The following is a 25,117-nucleotide window of genomic DNA, read 5'->3' as shown; positions in this document are numbered from 1 at the left end:
CGGATTGTGAAGTTACCCATGGACGAAAACTTCTGGAACTCTGCTGGTGTCATCTTGGCATCCAACTTGGACATTTGCTGAAGATACAAGTGAGCATATTTTGCATAAGCCAAGTGTCCGGCTACATGGAAATGTGGAATCATTCCGCGAATCATTTCGAGATGCAATTGCCAATCACCACATCGCTCGGCATGTACAAATTCGTGCATCAGTGTGACCTGATTGAAATACTGAACCCAAAGTTTGGCTGTTCGGCTAGTATTCGCGGCCTGGAGCTTTTCAACAGTCTCCAGCTTTTCAATGATCATGTTCAAAACAGTACTGTTGGTGATGTCTTCCATAGGTTGGTATTCATTTGTGACAGTTTCATGAAGGGAACCAAGTTGTGCACAAGATCCCTCGTCGATTTCAATTTCACTCAAGAAAACGACCGCTAATGCTGCCTGGGTGAGGTATTGCGCGCGCAATGCCCTAGCATATGCATGACCTGTCAACATCTTATCAACTGAGTCAGTTGCATAAATTTGTGACCAAAAATCTTTGAGTCCATTTCCACTCATTATGTATCCAACAGCGCCCATGAATGACATGAGTAGATGGAATCCACCTAGTCTTACCACAGGTATTAAGTGGTTTTATAAAGGTATGACGTCACTTCCGGTGTAGCGACGTTACTCACACGTGACACTCGGGGACTTTTAGTATGTTGTTTCTGATAATCACATGAAGGTACCTGCCAAGTTTCATTTCTCCCCTATTTTTTTTCCAATCAAAAGTCGTTGGTTTACTGGACTATGAAATCATCAACTTTATGATATACACTTGTACTAAAACCATTCTGTCTAACTCTAACCAACACATCTGGATATGCAGCAACTGTACAATAATTTCCACTCCTGTTTACAATCAGGCTGTCTGGATAAATCTTGTAAAGGTGCCCATCAAAAAATTATAGTTAACCACATAAATATCATCTATTTAACGTCATGTATGAGATAATATTTTCGCTAATCCTAATATTTTCTGCATAAATGAAAATTCACAGGAAATAAGAAAAATATCTGCGAGCAGGGGGCTGCAATTCCCACCCATGGGAATACCCTTAACCTGTTGAAACATTATCCCACAAAAAGAAACAAAAGTATAAAATAAAATTAACAGCATCCTTAAACTTCTGCTTCTCAAAACTTGAGTATTTATTTTTATAAAAGAATGCTACAGCAAACCTGACACATAAAAATTGATTAAAAGTTTTAAAAAAGCCTTGTCAGTTACTTTGAAGAGTGATTCCCTCACTAGTACTAAATCTAAATTTGTATATAAAGTTGAAAAATCAAAAACTTCAACTGACTTGATATCGAGCCATCTAATCCTATCTAAGAACTCTAAAGAAGAATGAATGCTCCAGAAAGTGTTAATACCAGAATTCTTCTCAATTGCTCAACTATTTCCTTAGACCTGAGGTCTGCCGATCTGTGCTGTTTCATGAAATGGTGGCACATGATTTTATTGGGGTGGAGTTGTGCCAGATGTCCAGCCAATGGGTGTAAAGTAGTGGCTTGGAGTAAGGGCAACTGAACACTGACCCATGTATAATATGTGATATTTTCTAAGTCTAAAAAGGGCAAATTCTGTGAAAAATTGGCAAAATGCCCTGAAACTGGAACTTGTTCTGTCACTCGTCATATTAAAGCCATGCACCGTTTCAGTTGCATATGTTAAAAAATTCGGAAAAACCACAAGTGGGACGGATGGACAGACAGATGGAGAGCAAACCTAAAGTGCCCTCTGGTGAAACTGGCAGGGGATTAATAAAGTGGTGTAAAAGACACTGCACCAACCAAGGTAAACTTCTGAATTCTTTTTTTCTATGAACTTTAAAATCTTTATTTTATTTTCATTGAATTAAGCAATTAATTAAGGTGTGTTTGGAATGAAGGCAGTACCATTTTTCCAAACACAATGTGTTCTTCAAGGTGTGTTTGTAAGCTGGATGTTTATAAACCAGAACAATAAATCCCCTTTATATAATGTAATAAATGATTGATTAGTTCCCAAACACAAATTAAACCCAATATATATATTTTTTCTTTCCATAAAAAATTATTAAATATACTTTTAAAAATAAAAGATGAATAAATTAGAGGAAATGGAACGTGTAGTCAGTAGTGTAAGGGACGATAAGGGATAACGAGCTAGTTTGAGGGGTTTATGGTAAAGCAGGGTGAGCACTGCTATCTCTCGTGCCGGGAGGAACCGTGTGGAGAGAATGGCTTGTGAAATGGCGAGTGTTGGAGTGAAGCCCGTGTGAATGGTAATTGACTCGAGGTCAGATTTTTCTGCATTTAGCACAGTATGTTGAACCCCCCCCCCCCCCATGTTCGTGTAAATGGATTGAACCTTTGAAAGACTGAAACATGGTTATGAAGTATAATGTTCGTATGAACATATATTCTGAAGCCGGATGTTCAGAATCCAGGGACTACCTGTACTTGAACACTGGAACAAAAATCGCCTTCTTTGCGCCTTCAAAACCCCTTCCACTTCGCAATACTTCGACAAAATATTACAACATTTTACGTCTTCACGACCAATCAAATTTGCTGCTCACAGACCAGCCCATGTCCTTGCTTCTCAAGACAGCATGGGTACCAAGGTGTTCTATGAACCCTCTAGTTTGATTCTCTAATGCTTTTGCTCATCCACACACTACCATAAATCTTATGTTTGATTCACAATGTCTGTCCATGTGTGCAGAAAATTCCCAGGCGACTCCTGGTACTGTGGCAGGAATCCTGGCTGCTTTGATTGGTGCTCTGTTTGCTGGGGGTTCGAGTTTTATTGCCTACCAGAAGAAGAAACTGTGCTTTAAACAACATGGTGTGATAACACATTTTCAAAGCTATTTTAAAAAAAATCTCCACCACTGAAGGTGGATGGAGGTTATGTTTTCACCCCTGTCTGTCTATTTTTGAGTAGGTTATATCAAAAAATTATGGATGGATTCGGCCAAAATTTTGTGGACAGGTTGGCTTTGCGACGAGCACGAATTGATGAGATTTTTGTGAAGTTCCGGATCTGGATCCACGTACGAGAATTATTTAATTTTTCAAGCTATTCTTCACCATTTTGAAATGGGGCCAGGGACTGAAAACTTTCTAGCATATCTCAAAAAGTTATGGACTGATTCGGACACAACTTTGTGGTTTGGTTGTTAGGACAAATTGGTTCGATTTTGGTGAAGTTCTGGATCTGGATAGGAGAATTATTTATTTTTCAAGCGATTCTTCACCATTGAGAGATGGACCCAAAAATTAGATACGTAGCACACCATTTCAAAAAGTTGTGGATGGATTATGACAAAACTTGGTGGATGAGTTGGTTAGGCCACAAGGACAAGCCGATTAGATTTTGGTTAAGGTCTGGATGCAGATCCGGCCTGTCGGTGGGATACAAATTGTAAACTATTCAGTCTGTCGGAGGGAGGTATGCACTCTATCAAGTGCTGTTCTAGTTGAACTTGCTTCCATTTTTAAAAAGGTTTCTCAGAGAGAATTGTACCCTTTGGTTTATTGCTCTCATTGGTCTTGCAGGCAATCAGGAAGGAGGCGGTGAACAGCAACAAGGCGATGAACCCCAGAGTAAGTACATGGCATCCATACTGGTCCTATAATTTTTCTGTAATACTTTTGAACAGATGATTGTATTGCCATTAATTTCAAGTGGATTGTTCTGCCTTTCCCTTCCCTCAATTGCGTTCGCTTAGTAAGTTTCTCTTTCTTTTCCTTTTTCCACTTTCACATTAATTTCCTGCAATCTTTGCATCTTTTCTTTGCCTATCTGAATCACTCGATCGTTTGTGCTGGTAAATTACTTCCACGTAATCTCCCCACCCTTTTTGTGGTGAAGTGTTCAGCTCGTTGCTGCAGAATGCCGGTCGATTCTTCAATGTCAATTCTCAGCAACAGCAGCCAGCTGCCCCGCAGTATGCTGAACCCCCGGGCAAGGCAGACAGGCCTGCGGAGACCCCGGGAGAGTATGAATTACCGGACGAGCAAAAGGTGTAGTTATGAGAAGCAGACTGGAAATCCGGCTTTTTTTGTTGTTGCTTGGACTGCACTTCATACATTTAGGATTGGATAATATTTTTTTATTTTATTTTTTGTTTTGCTTATCTTTATTTTTCATTGATGACTTGTGCTCATTCATGAGAGAGATGAGTTAAAGTTGGCAGCAGTATTTTCTGGCATCATAAGAAGTTTTAATTGTCCCAAAGCTGGATTTTATCTAGGAGTTGTATCTAACTTGGAGTTCGAGTTGCACTACAACCCTGCACATTCAAACCCGTTGCACCTGAAAATGCTCATTTATTGGCAAAAATTAAACTGAAAGTTGCTTTTTGAAACAATTTTTTTTTTTAATAGAGAAAAATTTTAGTTTATCAAAGTATAAACACTGCAAAGATTAGTTGGAATCTGTCACTCGGTAATTTATTTCCTTAAGCCTTTGATTGTTGTTTTTGGGAGGAAATCCTATAAAAGGCATTGTATTTGAGAAACTGGACCGCCATCAATAACCTAGTAATATGTTTGTTAATATAAAGGTGGACGGACTTGGCCATGTCAAGAATTTCAAGGTGGTGGCCAGCTTTTGAGGCCATCTTGGAGATTATCTGTCCACGACAAGACAGGTTTTCACTGACAATGAGGCCCAAGAGCTCCAAAGACAGGACCTCCACCAAAGGCTGACCACAGAAATAAATTACGATTTGCGAGCTCGTCCTAATGGAGGATCAGAATATGGGTCTTGCATGTCCTAAAAGACGCGTTGCAGGTAGACGACTAGTTGCTTATTTTTCCATAGTTGCAGAGGGATGTTGGAGTACCTTGCCTGGTGGAGGGATGTGGAACCCCACAAACAAAGGATTTGAGTCATCTGCAAAGTGATACATTGGGTTTTCTAATGACGAATACATCATTGAAATATGAAGAACAAGAATGGTTCCAGGACACTATACTGGCCTCCAGAGTTGCAGCTTGGGGTAGTATTGTGTCCAAAGCAACCTGCAATTTGTGAGTGTACAGGAACCTTTGTAGCCAGTCCAGGAGGGAACATTGGATAAAATTAGCTGGGAGTTTGGCAACCAGAGCTTGGCACCAAACATGGGGGGATTAAATTATTAAATGCATGGGGGATGTCTGGTATGTGAGATAGCTCTAACCATTTTTATGGTGTCCATCTATTGCTGAGACAGAAGAAGCATCATGTCCAAGGTGGAACGGCCTGGCAGACACCAAACTTGATGCATGGAGATCAGTCAGAGAAAAAGGAAAACTGGTTTCTACTTGAGAGAATGATTTTTGGCAACATTCTCATGATTGGGGTAGTGTTGATGCTTTTCAATGATGCAGGCAAATGGCCTTCAAAAATGACTGAAAAGAGCAGAGAAATTTGAATCGATAAGGCAGATGTAGCGTTTTTGAATATTAAGCCACTCGGAATTATTTTACTACCTTGGCAAGAGCAAAGTTCACACACTTATAGTATTTTTATAGTGAAGAGGTGTGGGATGGATACAGGAAGAAAGTAATTAGGGACTCTGGCCTTTTCTGCAAAAAACGAGTTAAGGCAGTCAATCTTAACATGAGCAGTGTCCACCGTGACCCCATGTTTCAACAGTGAAAGAACACACTACAAGCATGTTTCAGAGGGACTTGACCAGCTGGCACCAGATTTTTATATTTAACTAGACTTGTGAGTTCTGACTTCGGGGCTGATGCTTAATTCTGATATGTCTGATGACAAAAATAATAATTTTTTTATCAGTGATTGTAAATAATTGCTCTCTGCCACATGTAGCCATGGGCTGGACCTTCATTTACCCCCTGGATGCTTTGCAAAAAAAAAATCTGAACTTTACCAATAATTGTGGCTCTACAAAAAAACTGTTGTCTCAAACAGGAAGAGTGTGTGTGTGAGGGAGGGAAGGAAGGAAGGAAGGAAGGAGGGAGAGATAATGAGCAAGCATGTGTGATGTGTGTGTATATATATATATATATATATATATATATATATATATATATATATATATATATATTACATGCAAGGTGTCTCAATAAGATGTATACAGACTGTAATATTTCAGAAATACTAATTAAATGGCAGAGAGAGGGGTGATGTTGAGTGTTACTAATACCTAGCAGGTGGTGTCAGTATGTGATGGAATGATCTCACATCAGTCAGCTGTTACTCGAAGGCAGTACAGAATGACAACATGGCAATGGTTTGTTTGCCCTTAGAGCAACTTAAGCTGATTTTGGAGTGCTATTGAGACCCCGTATCCTGATGAGGTTGCAAGGTACAGGTCAAGTCCCAAAAAAGCAAATGCTGCATGACATATTAGCAACAAGTGCCATCTGCCACACAAACATATTGTCTCTGCCCTGCTGATCACCAGTTAGGAGGTGAAGTTAGAGTCAGGGAGAAATTAAACAAACGGAGCAATATTGACCCTCAACACCACGTGATACTGACATCATGTTCATAGATTATAATGCCACCATTCTAGTTTGAAGCCATCCCAGTTTTATCCCGGACCTAATCCATCCTTATCCAAGAATACCATCCCAGTTTGAAGGTATTGTTTTGGCATAATTTATGTGTATAAACCTCGTGTTACATATATTAGTATAGCTTTCAGATATATAGTCTGTATACATTCTGGTGTGTGTGTGTGTGTGTGTGTGTGTGTGTGTGTGTGTGTGTGTGTGTGTGTGTGTGTGTGTGTGCAGCGTGCGTGCGTGCATAGTACATATAGAGACATTCTAGTATGAAGCCATCCCAGACCTAATCCATCCTTATCCAAGAATACCATCCCAGTTTGAAGGTATTGTTTTGGTATAATTTATGTGTATAAACCTCATGTTGCATATATTAGTATAGCTTTCAGATATATAGTCTGTATACATTCTGGTGTGTGTGTGTGTGTGTGTGTGTGTGTGTGTGTGTGTGTGTGTGTGTGTGTGTGTGTGTGTGTGTGTGTGTGTGTGTGTGTGCAGCGTGCGTGCGTGTGTGCGTAGTACATATAGAGAATTCATGTCGTTTTTCAATTAAATGAGTCGGTGCCACTGTCAAAGTCAAACTACAAACGTGATACTGCACTCTTTTGTTTGTCTCGACAACACAGCTGAAGCTGCATACTTTAATTTAATTAAAATGCCAATTTGCAAACTGTAGTGATAAGGAAGGGGTACTATTATTTGTGTATTTGTTGTTTGTGAACAATCTGCAGTGCTGCACTAAACATTGTGAACAAGTTGGCTGGAAACACAGTGAGGCATTTGGCTTGAGTCGTGGTGTATTTGATATTTGTGCTAAAGTCCAAACTGCAGTTTAACCTGCTCAGGTAGGCATTGCTAAATTAAAACAAAAGGATCGCGAGTCGGGTTTAAAATGTTTTTTTGTTTTAGCATTATCCCTTAAGTTTTTATTTTATTTTATGTTATTTTGCTCTGAAGGCATGGTTTGTACCTCGAGGGAACTACCTTTTGACATCATGCTTCTATTCACGTCTCCATTTTGCAAAACAATTCGTGTTTGCAAATGGGTTGCACTTCCAACTCTTTAAACTGACCATTGCCGACAACACGTTTGGCTGTAAACTAAATGCAGCTCAACTCCACTCCTGTTATTTTTACATGTTGTCAGTGCTTGACTCATTGATTGTTAGCTTGTGCAATTTTGCATCAAACCACAGAAATTCGTCACCAGGAACAATTCAAATTTTGATACTTAATCGGAACACATTTTAGTTTACTATCAAGACACAGACACACACCCCTACATACACCTACACCGATGTACACATACACATGCATGATTCATGGACCAAGCTGTGACGTTTTCTTGACACGTACACACATACTGTACATACAATCACACATTCTATTACGACGCATGGTTCCTTTTGCCAGGGTCAAGTTTTTTTTATTTTTTATTTTTCTTGCACCATATATAAGCAATAAGGATGGCTGATGAAGGTGGTGATAGGTCATCTTCCATCTGCTTGGAAGTCAGCTAAGGCAAATGATAGGGTGAATCGAGCAGAATGTTTGTGAAGTCCAACATTAAACCCATCAGCGAAGTGGCTGGTAAAAATGCCGAGTGTATGTATATGAAACACACACACACACACACACACACACACACACACACACACACACACACACACACACACACACACTGTTCATCTTTCTGGAGTCAAGTTTTGTGCATTCATTCATAATAGCAGTTTTTATAGCTTGATACAAATCCATGCTGTACCCCTGAAGCCAAATGTGCAGGGTTTTAGGTGTTCCAAGGCAGGTGTCTCATGAGCATGTTGCTTTCAAAATAACTTATTTTATTTTGTTTTACTTTATGAAGAGTGAAATATCTCATATAATGGCCTGTCATTAAATACAACAATGTGGATTACATGTACTGTTTCATTTTGAGCCAAAATGTATTGGTGGAGAATTACCTTTTTTTGTAGCATGCCACTGCATCATGTATGGCACTGTAAAAACTGCATGCCATGTGATTTGTAGAGAAATTGCTAACATTCAGCACGTGGCTGCTTGTTTGCATCGTTTCTGGGACACCGCTGAATCGCTCACACTTTGTGACCGATTTGCATTGACTGTTCACGATTGGCTGAAATCGTGTTTATCACGACTCCATTTTATACAGTGTGAGCTATAAACACGACATGTTGGATTCTCTCACAGGATACTCTGAAAATAATTATTTCCATATCTGATTTGTTCAGACCAATTTCTGTGTGAACTCTTTCAAAGCTGTGTTCCACATCACCACATGTCTCGTTTGAAGCTTGTAAAACATTTGCACGAGCAATTTGCCTTTTTAAACCCATGTCAAGACAACAAATGGTGAAAGGTCTATGTACTAATGGAGCAAAACTAAATGGATTCATGGAGACCATTTCCACAAACTGGAGAGTGAGAGAGAGAGAAGATGAGTAATCTGAGAAGTATAACAATATGAGTTGCTGGAATAGAGGATGAAATTACCGGGGGGTGGGAAAGACCAAATTAAAAGGCAAGACGTTAAAAAAAAAAATTTCAAATCTGATTGCCAAAATAACAGATGCAAGTTATTCAGGAGGTGCAATGGTAATGACTGCTTATTTATTCATGAGGTGTGTATATATATATATATATATATATATATATATATATATATATATATATATATATATATATATTGCAGTAAAACCTTTATTGTGTACAATCTTGTGAAGCAAATGAATAACAGAGTGTGTCACAAGCAATCTACAGCACCTTCTCAATGTGACAGCAATGCTGGAGCAAGCATCCTGTGTTTCAAACACTCACACAAGGCGACGTAAACTTCCAACACGGAAACATTTGAATTTCCGACCTCAGCATCAATCTAATGCTTCACATCAATGCCTGAGCCTGAGACTGAGACCAAGTTGTTCTTTGTTCACCAATAGCCCACCAACCATAACAGGTGTTTCCTCGTGTAACATTTTGATCATGACGTGGGCCTTGTTCAGATCCTCAAGACACCATATCACGCACCTGCAGTGCAATGACAGTGACTGTGCTTATGCACAGTCACTGTCATTGTACCGTAGGTTTGTGAAATGGTGTCTTGATGAATATTGTCGTATCCCAGTCAGATTAACACCAACCTGGATGGATAGCCAAATGGTTTTCACTCGGAGGCGAACAACCGAGATCCTTGGAGATTATGCCGCGCACAGGACGGGAAACAGCGGAGGCACCCATCATGGAACGTTTACCAGAACCGAAGCACACAGGTTTATTCTTGAACCCACAATAGTTAAACAAATAATGGTTTAATAAAAATATATCAGTTTTAATGAAAATAAATTGAGAGTGAAAATGAAACGTGCGGTAAAACTAAATCCAAATTTGAGACATTTGCACTCGGTCAGTAAAACAGACGAGGGGAAACGTAAAAATTGAAGAAAATTTTCCCTTTATGCCGGCACTCAGCTTTGTGTCTAGAGATGACCTTTTAGGAGCCTGGTGTTCGTTGAACCACGAAGTCACCACGCGGGAAATGCACAAAATGGTGCAGAGTCGCTCTCCACGTGGGAAACACACCAGATGGTGCGAAGATGCTCTTCATGGCTATGTACGTGAGATAATTGATGCAGGCAATCCTCAATGCCAACAGCCCACCAGTCATCGTCAAAGTTCCTTCTCATGATCAAAATTGCCAACACCGCTCCCTCAATACCAGGTCCGCACACAGAATATGGCGTCGCCTTCTTCCTCGAACATACAAAGACTGCTGAGTTAGAGCTGAGAGACGTACTCCTCTTCTCTTACCCTCCTCCCAAAGCGCACAAACTTCATGACCCAGCCAAATAGACAATGGCTAGCGTCCTATTCCAGCACGTGAGCAAATTCACTCTAGCATGAACTCCGAGGATCGTGCAGCCTTCTTGATCGTGTCGAGGAGAAGCAAGCAAGAGAACTTCTGTTCCAACCGCGTTCCCCACACCACACAATCCCCGTCCCCCTGTTGCTCCCTATAACGTCACCCCCCAACCCATCATGAACCCCGGGGGGCATAGCCTGCCGGTACGAAGCTGGAAAGGCAGGGTTTTTGCCTGCTCAGAAATGTTTGGCTCTGTTGTAAGAACGTGGCCTTTTTTATGCCGGTCTTGTAAATGCAAAAACGTAGGAAAAGGTCACATAGGGCAATCACATATTGGGAGAAACCAGCCTGAGAACCTACCTTGTTAATACAGCACCACCACCCCGTGTGGTGACACGTAACAATCTTAAGCTCACAGTTTTCCCGACTTAATTTACATCGAGATGTCTACTATCAATCCACGGACCATGCTATACTATACAATCCTGTTTTCACTCTGAGATTCCTCCATGTACCCCACAAACATAACGGTATACACTTCTGATATATAGATACAGCATATGATTAATGTTAAGGGTGAATAATGTCTCCAAATGTTGATTTTTTACAATAGAATTTGATGTAATGTGTGTGATTCTAAAAACACTAATTAATCCTTTGCAATATTCAAGTTATGGTTATTTAAAAATTTAAACATCCAATATAGCATTTGGTTATTTGTATTGTATTTGGTTCTTGCAGCATTTAACGTTTGGTTAAAATGTCATCAATAAAGTACTTTTGGACATTTAAAATGTTTTTCATTTCATTCTTTTGCTTTCTGCCATTAATGTTTTAAAAATTACTCAGTCAGTCATTTTCCCTTTTTGTCCCCACCCTTCTGACAAGATTGGATATGGAGAACATTAAAATGAGCTCCGTCTGACTGATCATCTGTCCCTGTACTATTTTGTACGTGATATTTCAAAACCCGTTGAACATTTCGCTTTCGTATTGCAGATATCCATTATTCATGACGTTATCTCAACCCGATTTAGATCACTCCTGTTGATTGGCTGAATTTTGTTGCCATGGCAACCATCTCAGTAATGTGGCTTGTGTACATATTTCAAAAAACGTTCAAGAATTAGCTTTCCTATTACACAGATCTATTCCTCATATGACCCAAAAGGCAGCGGACCTACACTCCAGGTCAAGAGTTTAAGAACACCCACATTTTTCAGTTTCTACTGAAATTTAAGCAGTTCAAGTCCAGTGAATAACCTGAAATGGTACAAAGCAAAGCAGTAAACTGCCAGAGGTTACCAAAAACTGAAAAATAATGCAAATTTCAGAGTTGTCAAAAAAGGCCCTTTTCATGGAACAAGTAATGGGTTAGCAACTGCAGCTATTCTGCAGCAATGGAAGTAAATTAAGCCTTGAAAGTTGATGCTAAAAATTCCTACAGGTGTCCCAACTTTTGTTGATTAGTTACAAACCCTCTCTTTATAAAAGCAGTGTTAGAACAGACTGTGTTGCTACACCCTCTGAAGCATTATTTGGACAATATTGCACTGCAGGAAGTAGTAAATTGCAATTGTAATCGTAAGCAAAAGACAATTAACAAAGGAAGACAGACAGACCATTATAACTCTTAAAAGTGTAGGTCTTTCCTTTGGAGAAATTGCAAAGAAGCCAAGGTGTCAGTGAGTACAGTTTCCGACACCATCACAAGGCACTTGGAAACTCTGACAGGAAGAGGTCTGACAGACCCAAAGCCACAACACAAACAGAAGGCAAGTTTCTGAGTCAACAGCTTGCGTGATAGGCGGCTCACATGACAGCAGCTTCAAGCACAGATTAACACTGATCGAAGTAAGTAAGTCTCGGTTTCAACTGTGAAGAGAAGACTTCGAGCTGCAGGTTTGACAGGTCGAGGTGGCAGTAAAAAGCCATTGCTGATATGGCAAAATAAGAAAAAGAGGCTTTCTTGGGCCATGAAGCACCGCCAATGAACGACTGAAAACTGGAAGAAGGTCTTATGGACCGATGAATCAAAATTTGAAATCTTTGGTTCATCACGCAGGGTTTTTGTACGCCGTCGAGTCAGCGAAAGGATGGTTCCTCAGTGTGTGACACCAACTGTCAAACATGGAGGAGGAAGCGTGATGACCTGGGGCTCTTTTGCTGGATACAGAGTCGGCGACTTGCACAGAGTGACTGGCACCCTGAACCAAAGGGGCTACCACAGCATTTTGCAGCGCCATGCAATACCGTCTGGTCGACGCCTGGTTGGTCAGGGGTTCATCTAACAGCAAGATAACGACCCAAAACATACCTTCAGGCTATGTCAGAACTACCTTAGAAGAAAAGAACAAGGCGGTAGCCTTCAAATCATGGAATGCCCAACACAGTCTCCAGACTTTTACCCCATCGAGCTGGTTTGGGGTGAACTGGACAGAAGGGTGAAAGCAAAGCAATCTACAAGTGCAACACATTTGTGGGAACTTCTGCAACAGTGTTGGGAAGAACTTTCCGAACAATATTTGATTTCCATTGTAGAAAGAATGCCACGAGTATGTTTGGCTGTTGTATCTGCAAAAGGTGGCGACTTTGATGAGTCAAAAATTTAGATTAAATTTTGTTCAACAAAACGATTCCCTGATTTCTTTTTTATCTGCAATTGTTTATTTGTTCTCTGCTTTAATTTGAAAGTACATTGAAACATTAAACTTTAAATTTCAGTAAAAACTGGAAAAAACGGGGGTGTTCTAAAACTTATGACTGGTTGTGTAGAGTATTAGCGTATCAGCTCCTTGTTGCTCTTATTGTATGATCGATTGTCATGTTCACAAAAATTGCCCTGAGACTGAGAGGTCTGCAAGCTACAAATGTAGAATTGAACTGTGAACTCACAGAATAACTATCACATGGAAATGTAATGTATTTTCTGGCTCTGACACAAGTTAGAATGGGGAAGTAGTCAAAAGATCACAGTTTGTTTTATCATAAAATGTTGTGAATTCAAATTTCATCTTCCCATACAGTTTGGTTAAAAAATATCTTAAAACTGGGATCACCAGGAGTAATGTTACATAGATCAGAGGGAGAAATGAAAGACACATTGAGGTGGTTAAAGGCAGCAGATGTGGACTGGAGGGGACAACATGAATCACCAGACTTGGAAAGACGAAAGAATGCTGCATTGGAGTCATCAGAAGGAATCCGAATCGGTAAAGAGCAAAGACGGAGTCATCAGGAGGAACCTGGATAGTATTCGGGTTTCAGACGCTACTCCACAACCCTCCAACCCATCCAGGCGCAGCCAAGGGAGCCTTACAGAAACATTTCTGCAAGAAGTCACTTTTCCTGGACAGATAGATAAATAAAGAGTAAAAGAGATAAAAGAAAAAGCAATAATTAGAACCAATAAAGAGAAATGTGAAAAGGTATAAAGAAATATGAAAAGAACAGAGGTTGGGGAGAATGCGGATAGATAGATTTCAGCAGTACTCCTCAGGCTCAAACTCAAATGCAGTGATTAATGAATTGGACGTGAGCATTGAGCTTAGACTTGGGGAGGATAAGAATGTAAGGATTTGTAGTGTAAAATAATTGGGAAAAGAGTGGGGGGGGGGGCAGCAAGAGTACAAGACCAAGTTTGTGAGGAATTTCTAGTGATTGGAAACTTCAGGTCCTTCTGATTCCAAATGATGTAATAACTTTAAAATAACATTTATTTTCCATTTGATTTTTCTCGGGTTTACGTTTGAGGCATTAAAAAAATCCAAATCATTCATGGCACTTTCGTGAAAGATTTGTTGGATTGGCTCACCTAATCATTCATTTTCTTTGCTAGTCCATCACCATTTTTGACACCTTTCATTGGTATTCGTGATATTTTTGAATTCTATGCTTGAAATCTTGGCGTCAGTATTTCGAGAAGATTGTTCCACAATTGGGAGCACCTCTGCCTCACTGTTGGTGTCAGTTTTCTGGAACCCATGCCTCACTCAAAAACTCACCAAGGAGGTATGTCCTTTGTACATCTGTCGTGCAGATGTTTCAGTATTGGCATCTTACCATTAATATAAATTGACTTCGTAAGTTTTGTGCATTATCTTCAACTGAATATTTTTGCTTTTCATGGTTTGTTGCGATTCAGGATGAAATAAAGCCCCCGGTGCTCTTATGACTGTCTCACTGGAATTTGAGTGCAAGAATAAGGTTAGGGTTAGAAACTATCTTCGCCACTCCTCTCTTCAACCCCACCCAATTAAGATTGCTAAATTTTACATGCATGCAATTAATTTTTGTTTTACATACGTGGATGTGTATTGATCCGATGAGTCTGAGCCATGCCAGTAATATATAATATTAACTATTAAACTACGAACACATCTAGATGCAAGGGGGAAATGGAAACGCTGGAGCTCCTGTCTTTCTTAATGGATTGTAACAGCTTCTAAAACAGAAATTCCTAACATTGACATGATAAATCTTATTGTTTGTCCTGTGTACAGCAATAAATAGATTTGTGTGGTGACAAGTGGTCTTGCATGGAGATCTTGCTCAAAATGATAAACTTTCCACTTTTTATATCCTGTAAAATATGGGCCAATGAGGTTTGAGGACTTCCAAAAGACCCTGACAGAGCTGTTTTGCGAAAATGATATATGACTGAAGCCAAAATAAACATATTATCACGTTCCAGCCGGTTAACACCGACCTGGATGGATAGCCGAACGGTTTTCACTTGGGGCGAGCAGCTGAGATCCCTTGAGATTATGGCATGTGCGGGATGGAGGGCGGCGAGAGCGCGTACCATACGGAAGCACACGGGTTTATCCTCGAACCCACAACGAATAAACAAACAAGGAAATTTAAACAACGATGATTTAATGAACATAAAATCAACGTGTGATAATGAAAATAAATCAAAGCATGAGGTAATGTCAAACATGACTGTGTGATGTCAAACATCAAACAAATCCAACAAAAGTGAGGTAAACTAAAGCCTAAATTGAGACGTCTCCACTTTGTGACAAAAACAGACAAGGGGAAAGATAAAATTAAAAGAAATTCCTCCCTTTTATGCCAGAACTCAGTTTGGGTTCAGAGATGATCTTTAGGAGCCTCACAGTCATCAAACCATGGAGCTACCGTGTGGGAAAACGCACCCAAAATGGTGCGGAGTCGCTCTCTGCAGTCACGTAAGTCAGGTAATTTGCGTCGACCGTTTTCAACGCCAGGGCCCACAAACCGAGGTTGCCGACGCCACTCCTCTATCAACACTAGGCCCACTCACAGCAAAGGGCGCCACCTTTCCCCTTGAACAAACAACAGGACGATTGCTGAAGCTCCGAGATAAGGCCAAGAGACGCGCTCTTCTTCTTCTCTTCTCATAAACGTACAAACTTCACGGCCCAGCCAAACAGTCAATGGCTCATGTCTTGCTCCAGCACACGAGTAAATTCACACAGCATGAACATGACAATCGGGCAGCCTTCTTCACCATGTCGAGGAAAGCAAAACAAGAGGCCCTTTGTCTCAACTGCATTCTCACACCAACTCATCCTCCTCTTCTATCATGCTCCCCATGATGTCACACTAACCAATCATAAGCCTTGGGGGCGTGGCCTGCTGGTACGAAGCCGGGAAGGTGGGGTTTTTGCCTGCTCGGAAATGTTCGGCTGTTATTGTTGTTGTTATAACGTCGTTCTTTTTTTTAGCCAGCCTTATAAATGCAAAAACGTAGGAAAAGGTCATGGGGCAATCACAAACTCAGAGAAACTATCCCTAAACCCTACCAAGTTAACACAGCACCACCCCCCATGTGATGATACGTAACAATCTTAAGCTCACAGTTTTCCTTATTTAATTTACATCGAGATGTCTCCTACTCGTACATGGACTATGCTATATACAATCCTACCTTCATTATGAAATTCCTTCATTTACCCCACAAACATAATGATGTATTTGAACGAGAAGGGCACTGGTAGAACGCATACTTCTGCCAGGCTGATTAGTTTACGTTTTGTATCCCATTGATAGGCCGGATCTGAATTCGGACCTTCACTAAAATTTAATTGGCTTGTTCTTGTCAACTAACCAACTCATCCACCAAATTTCGTCCGAATCCATCCATAACTTTTTGAGATATCATGCTGTGTATAGTTTTTGGCCCAATTACTCTATGCTGAAGAATCACTTAAAAAAAAATTCTCGGATCCTGATCCGGATTCAGATCTTCACCAAAATCTAATCATTTCGTCCGTGTCACATACCCAAGCTCTCAACAACTTTTTGAAATATCCTGTTCACAAACAAACAGACAGACAGATGTGAATACATAACCTCCATCCGCCTTTGGTGGTGGAGGGAATGAAATGCTTTACAACTTCGACGCACATCGTTTAGAGAGTAAACAATGAAAGGCCTCTTTTGGGTGAATCACATGTGCCACAGACCCTGTGTTATTTGTTGGCACCTCCTCTTGTGTGCAGCACCATTTCTGTGATCCTGGATTGAGCCTCGTAGGTCAAGACTGCCATGCAGCACTAATTTGGTGTCCAACCAAACCTGTTGCTTTTTCATGTCCCCACACAAGATGCTCTTGGGTCCACTCTCTAGTTGCACTTTTAACGCAGTCGGAATGATTGCACAGACACCTCTGCTCTATTCATAGGCCTCAGCTTAAATGCACATAGCTGGTGCTCGTGGAAATGCCGGCAAAACAATTTGGCCTACACGCCACAGACTGCAAATAGAAACAGAAATCATGAACTTTGTGAAGGCTAGGAGGCCTCGTAAGGTCACCAAGGCAGGAGTTTATGGATAGTAGAGACCATGACGGTCATTTAGAGCACTGGGTATGGTTGAACTTATTTTCAGAGATCCCATATTTAGATCCTCATAGAGGATCTCTAAGTTTTACTCACGTTGTTGTTCTTGTGGATTTTTTTTTTGTTTTACAGCCTACAGTTTTCATCAAAACCTCCTGAAACTTGGCATACATATGTAAAAATACCCTGCGCAGACAGTAACCATCTCCGATTTTGAAAATTCCTCCTAGAAAAAAAGTTATGACGTCAAAATATCTTCGCTAATGGAAATCACCTAAAAATTATCCCCGAAACTAGGCAAGCTTTTTGAATTCTGTTTGTGGGAATCGAACAGGGCATTAGCAGAGATGAATTACCGCACATATGATACATCACTATGACAGCATTCCTATTTTTGGACATTTTTTGTTTCACAACGCAGAGTTTTCATCGGATCTTCGTGAAACTTGCCATGTATATGCAGAAAGCCCACACGCAGGCAGTAACTATCTCCATTTTTGGAAATTCTTCCTAGAAAAAAAGTTGACGTCATAATATCGCCGCTAATGGAAATCGCCTATACCATTATCTCCGAAACTAGGCAAACTGTTTGAATTTTGTTTGCGTGAATCAAGCTGGGCATTAGCACAGATAATTTATCGCAAACCTGATGCATCACAATGACGTCATATTCGTTATGACATCATCATAAAGAGGACGAGGATCTTGGCTCATTCGAGCTTTTTAAAGGAAACCTTAAAGATGAAGGTTTGGGCAACTGGACACATGAGGTGTAAACAGACTCAGAAGATCTACACAAATAAATGTCAGTGTGTGTCAGTCCGTCCATCAGTCTGCATGTCTCCTCCATAACTCCAAAACCATGAAATGTAGCAGCTTCAAACTTTGCATGCATACTAAGATAACTCCGAGGTAGTGCAGGAATTAAAATTGGGTGTTTTAATTTAAACACCTGTTTTGAAGATAATTAACGGCCTTATTTAATGATCCTTCACCAAGGCTCATCCCTGGCCACCTCGCTGGGGTCTTAATTTGCCATTTTTTTTTTTGGGCCTGCTCAACAATGCCTTTAATTGGAACAGGTCACAATGGTTTCTTAACGATAATTTTATTTTTCCCCACTTTCCTCACTCACATCATCGAATGCCTGATTACACTTATGACTCGCTGGATACATTGCATGCTTATAAACGCCCCGAGATGCCAGCGTTCGTGGCTTTATTTCATTTCCGCACAAGGCCGAAGCCGAGACTCTCTTAATCTCAGCCGAATTTCAAAATTTAAACCTCTTCATCGACTTCAGCCGTTGTTCCAACTGCTTAAAGAAAAAAAAGTGTTCATGTGTCCAAATCGGACATTGCCTGACATTCCGGGCGACTCCAGGTGCATGGTGTTTACATGACCGATCGGCGATCGTTAATCGCTTGCCAAGCCAGCCATTCCTTCTCAACTGTTTTGATGGAGTGCTTGATTGAATGCTTAAGCCACTTGACGAGCTCTCCATAATGTTGGCACCGTCACTGAATATATTGATCGACTTGAACAAAGTTCAGGTCCCACTCGCCTGTGTTTGGCTCTGCGTTGCCATACGGTGCATCGGGCGGTGTTTGGCATGCTAAAAATGTGTAATTTTCGTTTACAGGGGTGAGAGAGAAAGAGAGAAAGAGAGAAAGAGAGAAAGAGAGAAAGAGAGAAAGAGAGAAAGAGAGAAAGAGAGAAAGAGAGAAAGAGAGAAAGAGAGAAAGAGAGAAAGAGAGAAAGAGAGAAAGAGAGAAAGAGAGAAAGAGAGAAAGAGAGAGAGAGAGAGAGAGAGAGAGAAAGAGAGAAAGAGAGAAAGAGAGAAAGAGAGAGAGAGAGAGAGAGAGAGAGAGAGAGAGAGAGAGAGAGAGAGAGAGAGAGAGAGAGAGAGAGAGAGAGAGAGAGAGAGAGAGAGAGAGAGAGAGAGAGAGAGAGAAAGAGAAAGAGAGAAAGAGAGAAAGAGAGAAAGAGAGAAAGAGAGAAAGAGAGAGAGAGAGAGAGAGAGAGAGAGAGAGAGAGAGAGAGAGAGAGAGAGAGTACAGAGGAGAGGAGGGGGGATTCCAGCAGATGTGACATCCAGCCAAGAGACGGCACACACATTGGATGGATGACAGTTTATAGCTGAGTTGGGATTCAAACCCAGGCTAGACAGCTGAGAGCGAGTGTGCGTACCTCTCAGCTATCCTGCCATGATGGGGTGATTCATTGCTTTGTAGCAACTGAAAATATTTTTTACTCATTGTAATCATCTAATTTATTTTGCCTTCCTAACTCCAGAAATGTTCCCACATAGAACTGTGCCGTGGTATCGCCATCAAAGCTTGAAGAGCACTCGCCAAGTGACTTAACCACACAACTCAACCAAGCACTCCAACGAAACAGTTAAATAAACTTTTTAAAACGAAACGTTTAATTTTTTGTGTGTATTTATCCATGCCAAAATGACGGTTCATATAATGAAAGAAGATCGTACAAAAAGGGGAAACGCCATGTAAAATAAAATTGCACATTTTCACCGAGCCAGTCACCACCGAATGCACCGCATGGCAACATGGGGCCAAACGCAGGCGAATGGGCCCTGAACTTTGTTCAATTTGATCAATATATTCAGTGACAGTGTGAATATTGTAGAGAGCTTGACAAGCAGCTTAAGCACTCAAGCAAGTACTTCATTGAAACGGTTATAAGGAACGACTGGCTTGGCAAGCAATTCGCGATCGGTCATGTAAACACCATGCATCCGGAATATCAGGCAATGTCCGAATTGGACAAATGAACATTTGTTTTTGAAGCATTTGGAACTACTGCTGAAGTCAATAAAGACGTTTAACTTTTGAAATTCAGCTGTGGTGGTGGTCGTATGGCAGCTTAGCTGCCGGGGTAGCTATTGTTGTAGATTCTCGCCCGTTTGGCGTGCGGACGACCACCTCAGCCCAATTGCGGCCGCACGCGCCCACCGAATGAGCAATCCAGTGATAGCTTCCGGATCAACGCCGAAACCCAGCTGCGGGCGTTTTTATAAGTAGAGTAGAGTATAAGTAAGTAAAGTAAAGTAGACTACCATAGAGTAGCCAACTCTTCTGTCCACCCGCTACATGGTCAATCGCCAAATTATCGATATACCTAATTATTCGCGCAGACAGAAATGCCGGGGAAACGGGACCTGCACAAAAACGAGCCGCTTTACGCAGTTCGTTTCGTATACGATTGCCGAGCGGTTATATATCGTCAAGTCCCGTCGGACCCGATTATCTTATCGGTGTTAAAAACTCGCTAACATTCCAAACGCTCCATGGCAGTCAATGAGAGGAAGGGATGCAACGAGCGGGTGACATTTAACAATGAGGACATTTATTTGAACACAGGCAATGCAATGAATGGGGGGATGGGGAAAAAGACACGAGAAAAAAAATCCTGCAGCCGAGTTCTATTCCAATGTGAAGCAAATACAACAGGCACTTAACAGTTTCCTACTTATTAGACGGGCTCACAGACACACACACACACACACACACACACACACACACACACACACACACACACACACACACACACACACACGAAATGGTGGCTGATGCCTTCAATAACGGACTCCAGCTCGGAGGACAGATGAGCTGAAACCCAGAACCTATCTCGAACCTCTCCACCTCGTGTGGTCTTCAAGCTGTTTGGACCCGGGCTCCAGCGAGAGCGAGCTGGATCAAATCGCCATGTGCCACGATCCTCCCGAGCTCCAGCGAATCCTCTCGCGCTTCCGAACACGTGCTGGTGAGACTAGGTGCCGATCCTTCCCGTCGATGTGTCGCTATCTCGAAGAACCACTTCCAAGATGAGGCCGATGAGTCGCACCAAGCCGGGAACCAAGCGGAGAACAAAGAGCTCCACGAACCAAGAACTCTGAGCCGAGCAACCAGCTCAACTCCCTTCCGATGAACAAAGACCCTCACAACACGAACCAAGAACTCCGAGCCGAGCAGAACCCGAAGGTCTGCTGAAAAGCCAAGCCGAAGCAAAAAGCTCTCCAAAAAGCCTCCACCTCGCCAAGCAGAACCGAAGCTCACTAAACCAAAAGTCTCAACCCTCGCCAAGCAGAACCCAAAGGCCTACTAAAACCAAGCCGAAGCAAAAAGCTAACTAAAAGCCAAGCCAAAGCAGAAAGCCTTCAAAAAGCCTCCCTAACCCAAGCCAAGCAGAACCCAAAGGCCTACTGAACAACCAAAGCAGAAAATCTCTTCCTTATCCTCCTACGCCCCCTCCCCCACTCCCGGCATGACTCATGCCCTCGTGCTCCATCCCCCCGCTCAACCACGGGTGGGAGGGAGTTGTTTACATCCCGTGATTCAGGACGGGAGGGCTCTACTTCCTCTTCGCAGAGCAGGGGGAGGGGCGTCTCCATTGTGTTATGATCGCTTGCAGCGCACTTATTCGATTTCTGCCCATTAAACAATGGAAGGTGAACTATCTGGGGAACAAGCACTTATCGACATAACTGACTAAAGGAACCTGAATTGTGTGCAATCGAATTCCCAAATTCGTAACACTATCATTTCTTGAAGCGCGACTGTGTCGCTGATGCAGTGCCCCTCTACCAGTACACACACTGGAAATGGTACTCATTTCGCCGACCTCGGAAGGATGACAGGCTGAGTCAACCCCCTGGTGTATTAATTCAGCGGCTGACGGGGCTTGAACTCAGGACCCTAGGATCCCAAGCCGCCACCCGAACCACTGAGCCAACACCAGGCTCTGAAATTCAGCTGAGATTATCAAGGTTACGGCACATGCGAAAATGAAATAAAGAGCACCTCTGGGTATTTATAAGCATTGAAATGTATCCAGCAATTCGTAGGTATGACAATCAGGCATTCGATGATGTGTGAGGAAAGTGAAAGAAAAAAAGAAAAATAAATAACTTCATCATGAAGAAACCGTTGCGGCCTCTTCCAAATCACAACACTGTTGATCAGGCCAAATAAAGACAAATTAAGACCCCAGAAAGGGACAGCGAGGTGACCAAAGATGAGCCTTGATAAAGGATAATTAAATAAGGGCGTTAATAATTATCTTCAAAAGGGGTATTTAAATTAACCCAAACACCCAATTTTCATTCATGTACCCCCTTGGAGTTCACTTCTGTAGTTTCAGGCCAAAAGGTTTCATAGTTCTGTAGTTATGGAGGAGACAGAGACACTGACATATTATCCATTCATCCATTGGGACCATCCTCTGTGCGGAGCGTTGGTGCTGCCGAAGCAGTCTCCTGGGCTATTGGGTACAATCCTGGATGGGTCGCCGCTCCGACACAGGATGCCAGCAAGCTGCTACTCATTTTTCTGACCTCGGAAGGATGACAGGCAGAGTCAACCCCACCTGGTATTAATTCAACGGCAGAGTGGGATTTGAACTCAGGATCCGAGGATCCCTAGACAACACCCTAACCATTAAGCCAACACCAGGCATACATATTATTATAGACTCGCAAATACTACCTGTCGCTTTGATGATGAGAATATAAAGACGGGGGTATGAGGTAGGGGGAAGCGAGGAAGGGATGGAGAGCGAGGAAGGGATGGAGAGCAACGATGAGGGGAGGAAGGAGAGATTGCAACCTCACTACACATTGCTATACACTCTGGGAAGGGGGAGGGAGCGAGGATGACAGTGGAGAGAGAAGGTAGTGGGGAGGGGAAAGGGGTGTCCCTTCCGTGGCGATCAAACGTGCCCAAACAGCAATGTTTTCTTCAGACGAATTGTGGAATAGATCCGAACATCATTTCTGACAGCTTAAAAACAGCTTTCATTGGTCCAATTCGCACATTCTTTGACACTCCTTCCTCTCCTTGAGCTCTGGAGAGTTGTATGGTTGTGGAGCGGGTTTGGGAGGAGGATAGCGTGAGGGGAAGGAAGGGAAGGCAGCGTGAGGGGAGGGGGAGGCAGTGTGAGGGGAGGGAGGAAGAAGTGTGAGGAGAGAGGTGGAGGTAGTGCGAGGGGAGGGGGAGGAAGCATGAGGGGAGGGGGAGGCAGCGTGAGGGGAGGGGGAAGGAAGCATGAAGGGAGGGGGAGGCAGCGTGAGGGGAGGGGTGGAGGTAGTGCGAGGGGAGGGGGGAGGAAGCATGAGGGGAGGGGGGAGGCAGCTCCAAGCCTGTCCCTCGGTGTACTGCAGTAAGAGCAGAGGTTGGTGGGCTCTTGACAGACGAGTCCAAAGTGAAGGCCCGCTGGGCCGGTTACTTTTAGCGGTTGTACCAGGCTGATCCACCAGCTGTCGAGTTGGATGTCAGGGGTGTCACTATCCCTATTGCTGGCCCTCCAATCAAATGTGGTCCACCTTCATTTGTTGTGGAAACAGACTGCGGTGAACCAGTTGAAATGGGGTAAAGCTCCAGGGATCTGTGGCATCCATGCTGAACTTCTCAAGGCTGGTGGAAATGTTGCACTCGTGTCGTTGCATACAGTTCTGTGCTCTGCCTGGAACACAGGCATCATCAAAACTGACAGGAAGAGGGGCCTTGTTGTCCGTCTCTGGAAAGGGAAGGGTAATCGCCAGGAATGCAACAACTACCGAGGGGTGACGCTGCTCTCATTGCCATTTGCTCGGATAATTCTTGATAATTTGCTCGGATAATTCTCGATCAGGTTCGCCACCATTTGCTTGAGCAGCAGTATCCAAAGCAGTCAGGCTTTACACCAAAGAGGTCAACGATTGACCGTATCCTTGCTCTTCGGGTCCTCACCGAACACAGACGAGAGTTTTGCCAGGGGCTGCTTGCAGCTTATGTTGATCTCTGTAAAGTGTTTGATTCAGTGAATCGGGATGTCCTCTGGAGGATTATTGGCCACCAAAACTGATCGATCTGATGTCTGAACTCTACTCTGGTACTGAGAGTGCTGTGAAATGTGGTAATGCCATCTTTGACTTATTTCCAGTTGTTACTGGAGTTCATCAGGGGTGCGTACTGGCCCCCACACTTTTCAGCACTTGTATGGACTGGATTCTGGGGAGGATGTGGAGAGATCAAGCTGCGATGCAACATTTGGTAATGTCAAGATCTCTGAGCTTGATTTCGCAGATGATGCAGTCATCTTTGCGGAGACTCTAGATATCCTTTTGGAGGCCCTCGACGTACTGAACGAGGAGTAGGAGCGGCTGGGATTACGGGTTTCCTGGGTCAAAACTAAGATCCAGGCTTTCAATGACATCTTGGATGCTGCTGTCTTGTCTGTACCTGTTTGTGGTGAGGATGTTGACTTCACAGAGAGATCAACTTACCTTGGCAATGATATTCATGTCTGCTGGCTATGAGCCAGAGGTCAACAGACGTCTGGGTCGGGCCTGTGGAGTCATGGATTCATGGATCATGGGGTGTGGCGCTGTCAGTACCTGTGCAGGAGGACGAAAGTCCAAGTCTTCAGGTCCTTGGTGCTTCCAGTCTTGCTCTACAAAAGTGAGACTTGGACTCTGAGATGGAGACTGAACTCCTTCGGGACCAGGTCTCTTCGGAGAATCCTTGGCTATCACTGCTTGGACTTTCTGTCCAATGAGCAGTTGCTTTGAGAGACTCAGATGAGATTTGTTACCTGTATAGTCCGTGAGCATCAGCTATGGATGTATGGACATGTGGTCAATTTCCTGATACTGATCCTGCTCACGAGATTCTCTCAGCGAGGGAGTCTCGTGAGTGGAGGAGGCCAATGGGCCGACCACGTGCCTCGTGGTTGCAGCAGGTTGATCGGCATCTCAAGGAGATGGGGATGGGCCAGGCATCTGCCTAAGTAGTTAGTATAGGGAATTTTAGCAAATTGTATTGACCATCTGTGAAAAAATTGCTTACCAAAAA

At 42.5% G+C, this 25,117-nt stretch overlaps 1 protein-coding gene across 2 annotated transcripts in view; it reads left to right on the top strand.

The window, feature by feature from the left end:
- Positions 1 to 8,472, top strand: part of LOC147014526 (uncharacterized) — a 52,893-nt gene extending 44,421 nt beyond the window's left edge. The window contains exons 9-12 of one of the 2 annotated variants that reach the window (XM_085852564.1): positions 2,758 to 2,880; positions 3,594 to 3,641; positions 3,724 to 3,765; positions 3,910 to 8,472. In XM_085852564.1, the coding sequence (XP_085708690.1) occupies positions 2,758 to 2,880; positions 3,594 to 3,641; positions 3,724 to 3,765; positions 3,910 to 4,067 (371 nt within the window). In that variant the 3' untranslated portion in view covers positions 4,068 to 8,472. The remainder of the gene's footprint in view (positions 1 to 2,757; positions 2,881 to 3,593; positions 3,642 to 3,723; positions 3,766 to 3,909) is intronic. The other variant, XM_085852565.1, reaches the window with a different exon arrangement.
- The last annotated feature ends 16,645 nt before the right edge of the window (positions 8,473 to 25,117 follow it).

This window comes from Eptatretus burgeri, chromosome 13, assembly GCF_056783735.1.
Source record: "Eptatretus burgeri isolate ZD-2024b chromosome 13, Ebu_testis_v1, whole genome shotgun sequence".
Classification (NCBI taxonomy): domain Eukaryota; kingdom Metazoa; phylum Chordata; class Myxini; order Myxiniformes; family Myxinidae; genus Eptatretus; species Eptatretus burgeri.
Note: the sequence above shows the minus strand (reverse complement) of the source record. Positions and strands in the feature narration are given on the sequence as shown.